The 16031-nt window shown below is 43.8% G+C and overlaps 1 protein-coding gene across 6 annotated transcripts in view; it reads left to right on the top strand.

The window, feature by feature from the left end:
- The window catches only part of Nrg1 (neuregulin 1), a 961794-nt gene that overhangs the window by 752817 nt on the left and 192946 nt on the right, over positions 1–16031 (top strand). For 5 of the 6 annotated variants that reach the window (XM_050146822.1, XM_050146821.1, XM_050146819.1 and 2 more), the window contains exon 1: positions 14645–15173. The exons of the other annotated variant lie outside the window; for it this stretch is intronic. In XM_050146822.1, the coding sequence (XP_050002779.1) occupies positions 15074–15173 (100 nt within the window). In that variant the 5' untranslated portion in view covers positions 14645–15073. Of the gene's footprint in view, positions 1–14644; positions 15174–16031 lie in introns of those variants that run through there. 6 annotated transcript variants of the gene reach the window in all.

The raw sequence follows: 16031 nt of genomic DNA, 5'->3' as shown, positions 1-16031 counted from the left end.
CTCCAGCCATAAAACAATTTCCATTGCTACTTCATGACTGGAATTTTGCTATTCTTATGAATTGTAATGTAAATATCTGTGTTTTCCAAAGGCCTTAGGTGGCCACAGGTTGAGCAATATTGATTTGTAATAACATTGATATCTGATGACAATTTCCTGAAACCAGTCTGCATAACTCAGGCCTCGATAGCATTCCCTTGAGAACCAGTGCTCAATTTCTCAAAATTGAGCTCGCTGGATTCTTTTCATTGGGGGTGGGAAACAGTGCTAGGGTTTGAACCCAGTGCCCTAGGCATGTTAAGGAAGTACTCTACCATTGAGCTATATCTCCAACCTCACCCGACATGGATGAGTTAAAGGAGTTGATATTATTGACCAGTGGAGAGCGCTCCATGATTGGGCAATTTCATACTACCTTGACTTCTTGGAATCATTTAACATGTACCACAGCTCTCCCTGGAAAACACATGTTAGCCAATGTGGCGGAAGGAAGTGTTATAAGGAGGTTGAGATGAGGCATCACCTGATCAGAGGAGCAGAATCCTGTTGAAAGAAATTTTTTTATTAACTGCAGGATGAGCGATTATGTGTGCCATCACAAGGCAAGTTCTCTTCTCACAGAGGAAAGCTTCTGTAGCGAAGCAGACTCAACACTGTCCGACACATCTCTCTCCTATCACAAAAGTTTTGTGCTTTAGACCAAAACTTCCCGAGGAACCTGTGTACAGCTCACTCCTGGATTCTTAGGGTGGGATAAAACTTTGAGTTACATTGGTGATATTTAGTTCTTTATACCTGCCTTGGATATACAGTGAACGTTATCTTCATCTTCATGCAGGTTCTTTATCCTACTGATTATTTTGGAAGAAAACAGATAGCTCAGAGATTCTCACAAAAAATAGAAATAAGCCATACCCCCCCCCAAAAAAAATAGGGCAAAGTCATTACTCTTTAGGTGCCTTCATGCATCTGTGGACAAGTGTCATAAACTTCTCTGGAGTCTGTCTGATGTCTGTGAATCTTGCTGGTTCTCACATGAAGCCTTATGAGAGCATGGTCTCCTGATCACAGAGGAGCTAGGATTTGCAAATTGGATTTGTTTTTCTGCCCTCTGAGCATTGCTGAGCTGTTTCTCCGTGTGCTTGGGTCTGTCCCATTGAGGAATGGGAGTTTTTAAAGGATGGATTTAAAATACAATGCCACAGGACTTTAGGGCCTGTGTGTCCTTAGAAGGTGACCTTATCCACTGGTCAGATGGAGAAAACCAAATCTGTGAAAATTAAACTATGGTTTAATCCGTAGAATTAGGAAGTGGAAGGTTTTAAAGTCAATTTCCTTACATCACAAACTTTGTTTCTTTTTGTTACCCCCACACTCCCCCCAAAAAAACCCTCTTGTTGTTATAAGTTAAAATGTTTCCAAAGCTGCATTAGTTTGCTATTGCTGTGTTACAAATTGCCCAAAGCAACCAAATTGCAGTTTGCGAAAAGAATAGTTCCTAGTTCTATAGGGGAGAAGCCTGCACACAGTATCCTCCGTGTGCTAAGTGTGATCTGAGGAAGCTAAACTCAGAACGTTCCCTGGGTCTAATTGTCACCTGGAACTCAGGTCCTCTTCCAAGCCCATTCAGGTGGCTGGCAGGACTGTTTCATGTGCACAGTAGGATGGGTGGAGGGCTCTGTTTTCTTGTCATCTGCCAGCTGTAGGTAGCTCCATGTTCTCAAAGACTTGAAGGTATGTGGGGTTTTTCCACACCAGTAAAAGCCATTTTCTTTTTCTGAATGGCCCACGTCCTTTATTGAGGGCTCATTTGAGTAGGTTAGAATCCCTAGAGTGGATGATAATTTTTACCATTCTTACAAGGTTGGGGGGGGGGGAGTTCCTATAGGAGATGTGCAATCGGGAGTAAGAATTGTGCACATTCTCTTGGAATTCCGTTTGCCACATCCACAGTGTAATCACGGCTCAGGATCCACAAATATTTGATTCTAGGACCCCACGGATATGCAAGCTGCAAGCACTCAAATCCGTTACATCAAATGGCACAGGATTTGCAAATTACCTCTGCAGATTCTCCAGGGTACTTGACGCCCTCTCTGGTTTACGGTCGGTTCTAATGTAGTGCAAATGCTGCGTGTGCAGATGTCACACTGTGCTACTTAGGGAATGACGTGGGAAAATGACTGTGTATGCTCAATACAGATGCTATCCTGCTAATTATGTTTAGGCCTCGGTTGTTTTCACTGTGACTGTGATTTCAGCAGGAATCAGGGACAAACACAAATGTACTCATTTGAATAACCTTTAAAAAAAACTCTTTATCTCTCTGCTTCCTTGTATTGGGATATGAGAGATTTTTAGGTCAGAAAATTCAGAAAATAGTTCATAGTGGGAAGTAGACTTGGAGCAGTATGGTGAATCTCAAATCTACACATGGTTTTTATTGGCTTTACTATCCTTAGACATAACCAGTAGCATGGCCTAGTACTGATCAATCAAAATTAATTCAGTCATTAAAATGGCAAAACGATGTATTCATTACGCATAAAGTTCCCTTTTGTGAAGTCGGCTCAAATTCCTAAAGAGATGTTGGGGACATCTATGCTGATTGGCAGGAGCAGGGATCTCTGGAAGGGAGAGGGCAGCAGGGACCAGAAGATCTGCCAGGTTTTGCAGCGACAACTTTGGCAGGAGCACTGTGTTTACTCACTTGACTGTCACAGAGTGAACTTAGACATAGGAGTGATGCTAAGTTCCATTTCACAGATGATGGATTTCTGTCGAGCAATACAACTGGAATTCTGAGTCTCTGGAGCTTTACAGGGAATGGGCTCCTCTTTGTCAGGCTTTTAATCTAGGCCCATGGTAATGACTGCGACACTGGTCTGCTCTTGGATGCTCATGCTGAGATCATGTAGAGATATGCACTCTTTGGAAGACAGGCTGTCTCACCAATATCTGTTATGGAGCGACTCTTCACTGCCTTGAGGTTTTCAAAAGTCAAGATCAAGACAATATATAAATTTAATTATTATTTTGTTTTTTGTTTTGTTTGTTTTTCTTTGCTTGTTTTTTTTTTTTTTTATGACTGGGTTTCTCTGTGTAGCCCTGGATGTCCTTGAATTCATACTGTAGAGTAGACCAGACTGGTCCTAACCTCACAGAGATCTGCCTGCCTCTGCCTCCCAAGTCCTGGGACTAAAGGCATGAGGCACTACTACCCAACCCCCCCAAAAAATTTAATTTTCACATAAAATTTTACAAATAAAATTTCTTATGAACTTTGTATAACACTTAACTATCATGGCTATGAGTAACAAGTGTATCATTTGAGAATTTGTTAATAAGAGGATATCAAATGTAGACCACATAAGCAAAAGGCTGAGGTTGATGTAAGTATGTGGAAATGTAATAATTGAAATTAGCCTTGTTTTGGGACCTTTGTGAACTATCATTTTTTTGGTTGAACATACTATAGATGCAACTGAATATCTAGTCTGAATCGAAGTAAAAGGCTGGATTTGGCAAATAAATTGTTGCCTTTTCTCTGTAAGGAGAGTTAAATACAAACTGCGAATTCTTTACATGCATTTAGATTCAACTCTCTCTCTCTCTATATATATATATATATTTGCATATTCATCTCTCACTTTATATGTATGCTGAAATTGATTTAAATATCACACACATGTATACATACATAGAAACATACATACATATATACAGTTTGATATAAACAGCATCAATTAGTTCTGATTGAGGATGTCAGAAAAAAGTAGAAGACATGAGTTTTAATTTGAATAGCATAGAAATCTACCACACCAAAAATAAGGGGGGGGGGACTTAAGGACAGATAAAAGAAAACATACTTTAGTTTGATGTTTTTGTCAAGACTGCTGGCTCTCCAGTAAGGACATGGAGGCTTATTATTAATTATAAAGGCTCGGTCATAGTTTATGCTTGTTACTAACTTAACTCATTTAAATGAAATTAACCCATTTCTATTAATCTACGTGCTGCCAGGTGGTGCAAGGAGTGTGTTTGAGGAGATTAACTCTGGCAGCAGCAGGGAGAATATCTGGGTGTGAGAACTGAAAGCATCTCAGGAAAATGAGAACTTACAAGTCCAGGTCAAGAATGCAAAAGGATCCAGGGAGAAAGAAGATGAGCCTCCAGCCGAGGTGCTGCAGGGGGCTGGGGCAGCAAATGTCCGGGTGTAGGTAGGAAAGGAAGATGTAAGGAGAGAAAGAAAAGCGATTTCTGACCGCTTCGACCTGGCCTTCTATTCCAGATGTGTCTAGTTTGAAATAGTCTCGGAATCCAGACAAAATGTCGGGCCGTAGATACACAATTGTGGGTTAGCATTTGAGCTCGCAACAGGGAGTGGCATTTTATAGGATTAGCATGTAGTTACGAAGAAAAGTATTTTAAATATTGGGCCAAGGGCCAGCATACATAAAACCCGCAAAATAGAAATCTTAGAGCAAGAGACAAGGAAGCAGTTTCATGAACTACTCTCCAAGTTCCACGGTGGGAATTGAAGACCTGTGTGTATGTACTAGCCCTCCCCAGGAAGGAGGAAGTCAGGCACAGTCTGTGACCACTGAGCAGTCTCCCTGGAGGACCTGAAGGAGGTGATGGGGATCAAAGAAAGAACTAGGAATGTTGGGCGTGAGAAGAAACAAAGAGCCTGAAGAACGTTTTCCTATTATGCAATGATGCTTAGAGCAGGAAAAGATCATGTGAACAGAGAAGATGGGTGTGCAGGGTTACCTGGTTCTGCAGTGGGCTGGGGAGACACACTCAAAGGAAGAAGGGTAAGCACTGGAAATGCTTTAATGGCAAAGTCTTAGGTACCAGAGGGTAAAAGGACATGTTGTCGTTGCTGCTGGTTTTTCGAGACAGGGTTTCTCTGTAGCTTTGGAGGCTGTCCTGGAACTAGCTCTTGTAGACTAGTCTGGTCTCAAACACACAGAGATCCACCTGCCTCTGCCTCCTGAGTGCTGGGGTTAAAGGCGTGTGCCACCACTGCCTGGCTAGAAGGACACTTTCAAAGTGAGTTAAAATAGGTAGTAATTAAGCCTCTGTATGTGGGAGAACTGCACAGAATAAGTCTTCAACACCCATGATACAGACATGCTGGTACATTCTGTATAAATCATAGCAAATTGCTGACTAAAAAAATGTGGTTTTTAAATTAATGTGTGTGTGTGTGTGTGTGTGTGTGTGTGTGTTTGTACATGTGTATCCCCAGAGGCCAGAAGAGGATGTTGGATTCCCCCAGAACTGAACTTCAGTCAACTGTCAGCCGCTGGTTGTTGGTTTTGTGAGCTGATCTAAGATTCTAAGAGAAAAGTCACACATGCGCTCTTAACAACAAGCCATTTCTTCAGCCACAGGGGTGTGCTTGTTGTCATGAAAATAAGAATGGTTTTTCACGTGATTCTGTCCCACCGTCTCAGAAACAGCAGCAATAATAGGAAAAGGGGTTTCACATCCTAATATAGGAAAAAACTGCCTAAAACGTAACTTTCTCATGCCCACTGCAAAACCAAGGTTAGTTTGGGTCATTCCCAAGATAAGAGTCTAATAGGATGAAAATAATTGGGGTGTGTGGGTATAACGTTTTATGGGGTCTCCAATATTATAGTGCAATCTGGAAGGGAAGAAATGCCACTGGAAATACCAATTCTGACCATGTTCCCTGGCAGTTACTTGAACATCTCGAACTCAGGGTAAACACTCAGATTTCTGTACACTTGATGATATCCTAGGCGAGAATAAAGCTTACTGTATATTGTAACTTATGTGAGTCCCTTGCATGTAGCTAAGTAGTAGAGTGCTTGCCCTGTAGTATATAAATTGCTAGCAACACCCACATGCATGCACACACATACACACACACACACACACAAATCTGTGCTCAGGTGGTTTCATCCTGTACCTTCAAAAAAAAAGTTGGAACAAACCCAGTCTTTATGATCAAGCAGAAAAGACAAAACGCATCAATACTTTTCATATGAGTATTTTCTACATGGTTGATCACCAGTTTTTTTCTTTTCTTTCTTTTTTTTTTGACATGCATTTGATTTCTGTCAAGTTGGTTAATTGTTTTATTAAATTATTCTTAAAGCATAGCTTGCTTTCTTAGTTGTTAATACTTGTAAAATTCTTTCCCAAATGAACAAGGCTTGAAAGACATACATGTTTTTAGTATACCCACCCGGAATATCTCCCTACATACAGACTGTTGAAGCTTGGTCTGTTGTGGAGGAAGCTGACGTCCAGGTCTGGATCCAGGTTGGAGATGACTGGACATTCCAACAAGAACTTTACTCTTGGCTCAGCTTGGAGTTAAAAATCTCTCATCGAGTCAGATATTTGAACTGCTGGGCCCTAGGAGAAGGAACTGAAAAACAGAAGGACCATTTTCATTAAGACGTAGAAATAAACTTTACATTATGTGTGAAGACCTGTAACAAGTACTTACAGTATTATTCCTTGCCTCAGCCAGGAGCAGCATAGCATGGGGTCAGCCCTTGGTCCCATGCAGCCCAGCTATCGTAATGACATTACAAAGTAATTTCCTATCATCTGCTTCTGAATGCTTCCTACCAGGTGTCTTTTATGGAACTTACAGACAGGAATTGACCTGCTAAATTACTCTCGCCATTCAAATATTCGACATACTAATTCATCTCTCACAGCATTTAATTTATATTTTAGCATCATTATAAATTTAGCAGGGATGATTCTTCTTCCCAGACACGAGAAAGTGTATTTCAAAGGAAAAGTGTTAACCTTGGAGAAGATCTTGTGGGCTGTTTTTTTTTTTATTTGTCGGGCTGATGTTTAAAAGCCATTAAGACATCTAATTTCTCTCTTGGAGATATAGTCAATGCTTCCAGAGGCTGCGCTACGAGAATGTACAGAGAGATCTGCTTTTATCTGCTGTGTGAATATGGGCAGTGGGCAAGAGCAGGCTGTTAGGGGAGTTCCAGCTGAACTCCAAGCTAGGTCCACGGTGGTGAGTACACTAGATTCACATATTGGGTGGGGACAGACTGCTCTTGCGTGGAGTGACAAATAACCTGATGAGATAAGGATTGCAGACCCCAAACTCAGAGCAAGAACAGATTTCCAACCCTGCCAACGATGCTGTTTTTGTAGATTTAAACCAAGGAAATAAATGAAGCAGCAAGTGTGATCCATAGGCGAAACTCAGGAAGGCAATTGAAGGAAAGTATCTTGACATTTTGTATACTGTAGAAGCCACCGTCACACCGGTTAGATAGTTTGGAGAGGGAAGTGAAGATTTTTCATCTTTTTATTGTTAAGTTCTATTTATTTGGTTTATTTTGTTGTTTTATGTGTATGAGTGTGTCTGGTGCCCACAGAGGTTAGAAAGGGCATCAGATCCTCTGGGACTGGAGTTACAGGTGGTTGTGAAGCACCATGTGTGTGTTGGGAATTTAAATCAAGTCTTCTGCAAGAGCCGCAAGATCTTAGCTGCCTAACTAACTCTCCAGACCAAGATTTTTATTTTTCAATTTGTTTTTAAGAGGGTTACTTGGTTTTATATGTAAAGGACTTCTCTAATATATGCAAGGTTACAACCCCAGCTTAACAACGAATGAAAATCAATCAATCAAACAATAGCTCATTTTAACGGAAGTTACTCCCAAGTGCCATGCTTGGTATCATAATCATAACTATCATTTAAAAATCTGGTTAAGAAGTACATACACAGATGTATGTTATATTCTTATGGTATGTTGGTAAGGGATTTTATTGGTCTTAATTTGTTCACTGATTAACAAACTGTATTACTTGTTAAGATTAGACACATGCAGTGTGAGACCTACAAGACTGAAGATGAAATAGTCTGTCCTCAGGGAGAGGCATACCCAGTAGAAGCAGATTATTAAATGCTTAAGAAAATCCTTACAAACTGGGGGAATTGGCTATATTTGTGGTGGGAGCTTAAAATATTACAGGATCATATTGGTTTGAAAGACAAGAAAAGTGTTGTCTAGGCTAAGAAAGTCAGTCCAGACCTGAGCAATAATGAGATTGGCAAAGCATGGAAGAATTTCAGACAGAGGAAACAGAAGCACTCTGTGTGAGAATACACCAGTGTGTGAGACACAGTGAGACACAGTGATAGGAGGCTGGAGGCTGGAGGCTGGAGGCTGGAGGCAGGCCTTTCCTAGCTCTGCCAGGTTGCTGTCTACAGTTCTCGGAAGCAAAGAGTGACTGGATCGGAATTACATTTCAGAGAGACACCTCTGACTGCTGGGTGGGGCAAAAACAACAACAACAACAACAACAACCCAGAAACCAACCAACCAAACAAACAAAAACAAAACAAAACCAAAAAAAAAAAACCAAAAAAAAAAAAAAAAACAAGGGAAATGACCAGGGGTTTGAAGGTTTCTCTGCAATCACAGCAAAGGAGGCTTGGATTTAGTTGGTACTTATAAAAGAGGAGGGGCTGGGTGGTGGTGGCCCAGGCCAAGCAGAGGCAGGAGGATCTCTGTGAGTTCGAGGCCAGCCTGGTCTACAGAGTGAGTTCCAGAACAGCAAGGAAATCCTGTCTCAAAAATAAAACAGAAAAAGAAAAACAAAAACAAAGAAAGGAAGAAAAGAGGAGGGATAAAGGCCTAAGTCAAAATGACAGGGCGTGGGGCAGGCTGGCTGCAGAAAACTGGGAGCTGACATGACTGTTGGTGAGAATTAGTAGTTGCCGGAGAGAAAATGGTAATGTCAGAACCGGACTTTTATACTCATTCTGACCCATTCAAACCCATTCTAGACATGGTGTGGTGTTGCACGCTTTTCCACCCAGTACATGGGAGGCAGAGCAAGGAGCTTCTTTGAACTTGAGGCCCCATCTACATAGGAGGCTCCAGGACAGCCAGGACTGCATAGAGAAGAGAGAAACAAGCAACACGTACTCTCTCATGCTATTCAAAGTTAGCAGGTCTTGCTAGGTGAACATGGTGGAAGGAAATCTAAGGGAGCGTTGTACAGAAAGACTGCAAACGGAACTCCAGTCTCTGCCTTTCATATGCTCGTCTTCAAATACAGTATCACTGCCGAAAGAAAAACGTAACTACATACAAATAAATGTATGATACGTGAATGTCTATATATATATATATATATGTTTATGTACATAAATATGTATGTAGTGTAAATTTAAAATATTTTGCATCAAATATACACGTGATTTAAGGGCATGGAGCAAGGAGGCTGAGTGTGATTAAGATATACAGTGTGAAACTCAGAAAGAATAACTCAAAGATTGAATAGTGTTCATCAACTTGACTCAATCTAGAGTCACCGGGGAAGAGGAACCCTTGATTGACTAATTGCCTCTTTCAGGTTGGCCTGTAGGCATGTCTGTGGGATATTTTCTTGATTAGTGATTGATGTGGGAGGGCGCAGTCCACTGTGGGCAGTGATATCCCTGGGCTGCTGGTTCTGGGCTGAACAAGAAAACAAGATGAGCAAACCGAGGGGAGCAGCCCAGCACTCCCTGCCGATCCTGCTTCAGTCCCTGCCTCCAGGCTCCTGCCCTGGCTTCCCTCAGTGACAGACAGTGATGGGGTGTACAAGCCAAATAAGCCCTTTCCTCCCCACAGGGGCATTGTCAGTGTTTTATGACAGCAATAGAAAGCAAACTCAGACAGGCAGCATCCTTTTCTCCAAAGGAATGAAAGTGTATTTTAAAAACTATTGTCTTACACATCTGTCTTATTACCAAAGACACAGGATGCTGGCTACATTTATAAAAGAAAAGAAAGATGCTTTGGATGTAGCTCAGTGATGTCATTTGCCTAGCCTGTGTGAGGACCTAAGTTCAATACCCGAGAAGGTTAAAGAAAGAAAGAGAAAGAACAGGGCTGGTGAAGAAAGTAAACAAACATTAATATTAGCAGTATCATCGATTTAATCCAAGTTGCAGATCATGGGAGCATCATCACAAATAATCGTACCGTTGATAATAATGACACGCAAAAGTAATTATCAGCCTTCCGTAATTACTCAAGTCACGCAAGCAGAGACACCTAGCCATACCTTTCAGAATGTTCAGATGACAAATTCACAATTTTGTTACAAAACCGACTTGCTTCGCAGCAGACAGAATACGATTAATTAGCAATTCTATCCATTCTTGGCTGAATGGAGTGGATCATCTCTACTTTTGCTAGGGAACCATGCTTCTCAAAAGTACGTGGTTTACTATGGCTGTTTTCTTCCCTGGGAAGGGGATTTTTTCACTCCTCTGACCATTTTTGCTCCATCAGCTTTGCATGCATTCTTGATTATGCGTTATTTACTGCGACAGCACGGGCAGCGATGGTGAATGTATTACCTACTAAGTATGTAACTGTGCCCTGCCATGACTGGGACTGCAGTGGAGATGACAGAGCAGGTCTGAGATCAGTAGAGGTGAATTCATCTTGAAGCTAATGAAATCTCAAGGCCTGTTTAGTGTCCCAGGCCCCTTTCTTGGGTCTGTCTCTTGTTTTGTCCCTGGTGATGTGGAGTCAAACCAGGGCCTTCTCATATACTGAAGCATACACTCTGAATTTCATTCCCACCCCAAATTTGTATTTCTAAATTTGCATTATTTTTCTTCAAAAAGTTTCCCCGAGTTTTAAAAGTTTCAGTTTTTAGAAAATGTATCTAGCTTGGCTGCATTGGATAATTAGTTTGTGTTTCTGTCTTGCTCACAAGATTTTAGGTTTACGTGAACCAGGGCAGGATTCATGTTCTTCCATTGTCTGCCATTTCTTCGGGAAATGCTTGGCAAATGAGTAAATCACACAGATTTGGACTTGACTCTTAGGAGAGTTTCTTTGAATTAATCAATGTGTTTTATTAACATCAACTTTACCACAAAATTTCCAAAAGTAATCTCTGTTTAAATTGCCTTGCTACTTTATTTTAACGTGTGTGTACACCTATAACTCTAGCATGCTGGAGGGTAGAGAGGATGGTCACAAGGTTTTGCTGACTGCCAGCCTAGTTCTAGGCTCAGTGAGAGACCCTGTCTCAAAGGAATAAGGTGGAGAGTGACAGATGGGACACTCGAGAATACACACATGCACATACACCACACAGACAGACAGATGGCATCTCAACCTGTCTATGAAATAAAGAGTTCAAGGTCATTCTCAGTTACATAGTGAGTTTGAGGTCAGTCTAGGCTACAGGAAACTCTCAAAACAACAATAACCAAATCAAAACAAGAACAAGAACAAAAAGACAAATGAAAAGTTAAAAACAAAAGTGAAAAGTATCTGCAGAATCTTAACTTTGATTTTCATTCCTATCAGGAATGGAAGTTTTGCAAAAATGAAATCACATTAGTTCATCTTCATTCCTTTAAATTTTTTCTTGGACCCCAAAGGAATTATTAAAAGAATACATTTAACCAACTTTGCAGAGTCTATGAGTTCCCAAAGGCAAGTCTTGATGATAAAGACTGCAACGATTCACGACGGCTCTTCTTAAAGCTGCTGTTTTATATAAGATCTATGTTTTGCCTTTCTTTATTCACAAAGAGATTAAATGATTTTCTACTCTATTGCCACTTGTCATACAATGACAGTTTGGTGTGTAAGCTGGAAGCTAACAAGCAATATTTGATACCCATTCCAGGAGCATAACAAATTCATTAAAACATGAAGTTATTTCATTCTGAAATGTTTCAATTGAGCTTTACATTTAATATTTTATATTTAACAAATTTTAAAATGGAGACAGTCTCACTGTGATGCCGAGGCTGGCCTTGGGAATCCTGGTAGGACTCTTGCCTCATCCTCCAAAGCTCAGAGACTACAAGATAAACCACCACACCTAGCATATTGGTTTTTTGTTTTGTTTTTTTTAAAGAATACTTTTCCTTTTCAGTCCCTAAATCAGTTCCAAGGTATTTTTAAAAACACCAAAACATTTCATTTGCCACGTACTGACCACAGAAATGAATAATTTAAGGACAATTTTGAAGTGTTGACAAATCTCATAAATATTTTAAGTATCAAAGAAATCAACTTTTTGATTAATCTTCCAGTTGTTTGTAAATAATATAGTAAAATATACTCAAGAGATTAACACAAATTACATAAAGAATAAAGACTCTAACAAAAGTTAGACTTGGTTATGAATTTCCTCCTAACTCAGTTGTAATTGGCAATCATATAGTATTCCAGAATCTGGACATGGATCTAGGAAGCAGCCTTGTCATTCAAGTGCAGCTCTATCACATGCCTTCAAAGTTCCTTCAACACTGAGTTCTTCGACTCTTGGTCCCCTTCCTCTCCCTATGTCATTTAACCAAGTTTTTAAAAAATCATGTAGCCGGGCGGTGGTGGCACACGCCTTTAATCCCAGCACTCGGGAGGCAGAGGCAGGCAGATCTCTGTGAGTTCGAGACCAGCCTGGTCTACAGAGCTATTTCCAGGACAGGCTCCAAAGCCACAGAGAAACCCTGTCTCAAAAAAAAAAAATCATGTAATCCTAAATCACTTTCTCCCCATACCCATCCATTCCTCACTCCTGCGGTTTCCATGGGGACGCTACTGGTGTTTTATTCGGAAGCTACTGGGGCATCTTTCACCTTTCTTGGTCATTTTGCTTGTGGAGGTTTGTGGAGTAACTCAACAGCTTTATTCAAACAAACTTTCACGAAGTATAGTCTCCTTTATCCTCACGGAGATGCTCCTCCTAAGAAGAAAGAGTTGTAGGAAGTAAAGTGTCTAAACCCCAAGCAAAAGGGACAGAAGAAGTTGCTCCCATAGACTTGGGTTTTTATTATTCATGTGTTTGGGAAGACTCAGCATTTTGTTTTAAAGTCCAAAATGCAAGTTTGCCTTCAGTCCTCTGATTATAAAATGCTGGCATCTGACAGCATGTGGTGAGTAAATCTCTAGCCATCACATCCTCCAGAGAAGCAAGTGAAATGAAGGGTTTCTGCTTTCAGCGGCTTGCTGCCCCTTGCTGGCTGAGCAGTGGCCCCTCCTGGGAAAGCGGAGTTATTTCAGCCAGCCTGGGGCCCACCTTTCTTTCACTCCGAGGGCAGACGCTACTGTGCTGTTCGCAGAGTTGGAATCTTCTCGGGTTCTGCCGTTTGCGTGGAACAATGAGATTTGTATGTGGAGTACGCTGGAAGGCTAGCAAGGCCTCTGGACACTAACATTTAAGAATAAAGAATGACGCCGGTACTGTTGAGATATTTCTTAACAACCACAGCCATCTGATGGAGTTTGATTCTTAGTCGAATGCAAATTAAAGTAGAACAAAATGGTTTTTTAAGACGATTTAAAATGAATGTGTTTGCACATTCCCCTTCCCACATGTTTGAAAGGTGCATTCCGGATTTCACCTTTATTTAAATCTTGGCAGGTAAAGAACACAGGGAATTTACAGGGAAAGCTGTAGATAGCAATGCACCAGTTAGCATTGACTCCAGGAAGGGAAAAGCTGGGAGCCAAGTCACCCTGAAAGTGGGATAGCTGTGAAGTATTGATCGTTTGTGTGAGTTGGCACACAAACACCACAGTTCTTAGTCGCAGTAAATGAGCCGACTAAGTTGGCCACCGCTACGGTGTAATGACGACGGCATCTCTTCAGGGAGACAGTGTGGCTCACTCCTGGGTGCGGCTGACACCAGCACCAACTTTTGTCTTTTACAACAGAATTCTTTCTTGATTTAACTGCTCCTTAGTGTTCTCCACCAGAGGGAGGATACAGGAAAACTAGGATGCACGTGCCCTTCCCAGAAAGTCTAATCCGGGCAACTAGCACTAATGAACTAATGCTCCGGACTTCACTTCAGTTCTAGGGTCTGGGTGTGAAGGTGTGGGGCGGGGAGGGTTACCTTAAGAGATGTTCCTGACCATGGTGAACTATGGCTCATCAGTGCCTTCAGAAATTAACTAGTAATAAAAGATATTGTGCTTAGAAGAGGCTATTTTTAAAAAACAAAAGTGGAGATGGGAAATCCAACACAAGAAGGCAGACACATGCTCAAGTAGGAAGTACAAGCTATTCATGCTTGAAGTTCGCAGAACCCGTCCTGGGTACCGCCAACTCCCTTCCACCCCAGACTTCACCTTCACCCTCGGGGCCAGAGGGAAGCTCCTCTAAAGTGAGAAAGAAATAAACCCTGAACAGTTCTGGGAAATAGCAACTGTCCCTCCCCGTCCGGGGGGCCTCCAGATCTCTAGAGCCTTCGTTGTGGGGCAGGTGCCACGGTTGCAAACTTTTTCTCCATCCCCCTTCACTTTTCAAAGCTTGCATCAGCTCTGGGGCTGCGGCAGCCTGCGGAGGATTGTGAGCGCTGGGTTCCTTTCCTGGCCTCTTGGGGACTGCTCGGTTCGGCCCCGCGGTGGCGGTACAGTCAGCGCAGCTTCCAGCGACCCCTGTCGGGTGTTGCAGGCAGCCGCTGGGCTCGGCCGCCCCCAGCCAGGCCCGGCCGCCACAAGAAAGGGGCTGGAACCGCGAGCGCCCAGCTCAGGCTCCTCCCGTTGGCGTGTCTGCGCCTCGGGGTGGGGGTGTGGTGGGGAAGGGGGAGGGGGCGAGGCGAGGGGGAGGGTGCGAAGGAGGCGCCAGCGTCCAACCTGCGGGCAATTGAAAAAGAGCCGGCTAGGACTTCCCCAAAACTTGTGGGAACTCCGGGCGGGTCGGACTGCAAGAGCAGAGCAGAGCGGCGGCGGTGGCGGCAGCAGCCTGGCGATGCGAGCGCAGACCGGACTGTGAACACCTTTACTTCTTCGTGCTCTAAGGGCGCAAGACAGACGCCACCGGAGCGAGGCCACGCCGGAGCCGGCAGCGGCGGGACACGGGACACTAGAGCAGCCCCGAGTCATCCCAGACGGAGCGGACGCTCCAGGTGACCGAGTCCACGCCGCTCCCCGCAGGCGACAGGCGACGCCCCCCACGCAGCCCGGCAGCTCGCTTTTCCCTCCGGGGACAAACTTTTCTCCAAGCCCTTGGACCAAACTTGTCGCGCGTCACCGTCACCCAGCCGGTTCCGAGCAGAGCGCTCCTCTTCGGCGAGATGTCCGAGCGCAAAGAAGGCAAAGGCAAGGGGAAGGGCAAGAAGAAGGACCGGGGATCCCGCGGGAAGCCCGCGCCTGGCGAGGGCGACCCGAGCCCAGGTGAGTGCCTGCAGCCCCGCTTCTCCCGAGCGGACGCCTCACTCTGTCCCGTGTGTTTTTGAGTTGCGCTCTCCACGCCTGACCGGGTCCCGGCGTTGCGGAACCCCGCGCTTCCCTGCGGGGATCGCCCCCACCTGGCACCCGCCCCCTGCGCGCCCCAAGAGCCTGGCCGTCCATCCCGGACCCTCCCGGGTTCGCCCTGCGCGCCCTGCTCTCGGGCTTGACCCTCGGTCCCCGCGTCGGTCTCGTAGTCCAGTCCGGGAGTGCGACTCGGAGAGCGGGATCCCTGCCCGCTGCGCGTGCCCTGCAGCCCAAGGGCTTTGCGCGGGCCCCGCCTGCCCTCTAGCGAGAGAAGCGGGAACGGGCCCGGGGTCCGAGAGCCTGCGCCCCACCGCGTGGGCCTTGCTGCGCCGAGGGTGGTCGGAGGAAAAGGGCCGCGTAGGTGCCCGGGTGACGGCGCGGGAGGGGGGGGGGGCGGAGGGAAGCGGTATACAGCCGTGGTGCGATCCTGGCTTCGCCCTGATTGTGTGCTGCGATAGGGAAACCCAGAACAGCTGAGAGGGATTCCTAAAGGTCAGCGAAGCACGCAGAAACCGGCCGGGTGCCAAGATTCAGGTCGGCTCTGAACAAATTCTACATCTCTTGCTTTGCGGTTCTAGTTTTCAGGGTCACCCTGATAAATATGCCTAGTTTAGTTTCCCAAGAGATGTCAGGAAGCAATAGTTTGCCTGAATTTTGAACCCTCTTGCTTAGCGGTTATATATAGACCGAAAAAAGGAGTTAGGTTTTTTTTTTTTTTTTTTTTTTTTTTTTTTTTTTTTTTTTTTTTTTTTTTTTTTTTTTTTTTTTTTTTTTTTT

This window comes from Alexandromys fortis, unplaced genomic scaffold (genome assembly GCF_014885135.2).
Source record: "Alexandromys fortis isolate MF-2015 unplaced genomic scaffold, M_Fortis_MF-2015_v1.1 scaffold_55, whole genome shotgun sequence".
In the NCBI taxonomy this organism is placed as follows: Eukaryota; Metazoa; Chordata; class Mammalia; order Rodentia; family Cricetidae; genus Alexandromys; species Alexandromys fortis.
The sequence above is the reverse complement of the archived record's forward strand: the minus strand, read 5'-3'. Positions and strand labels throughout refer to the sequence as shown.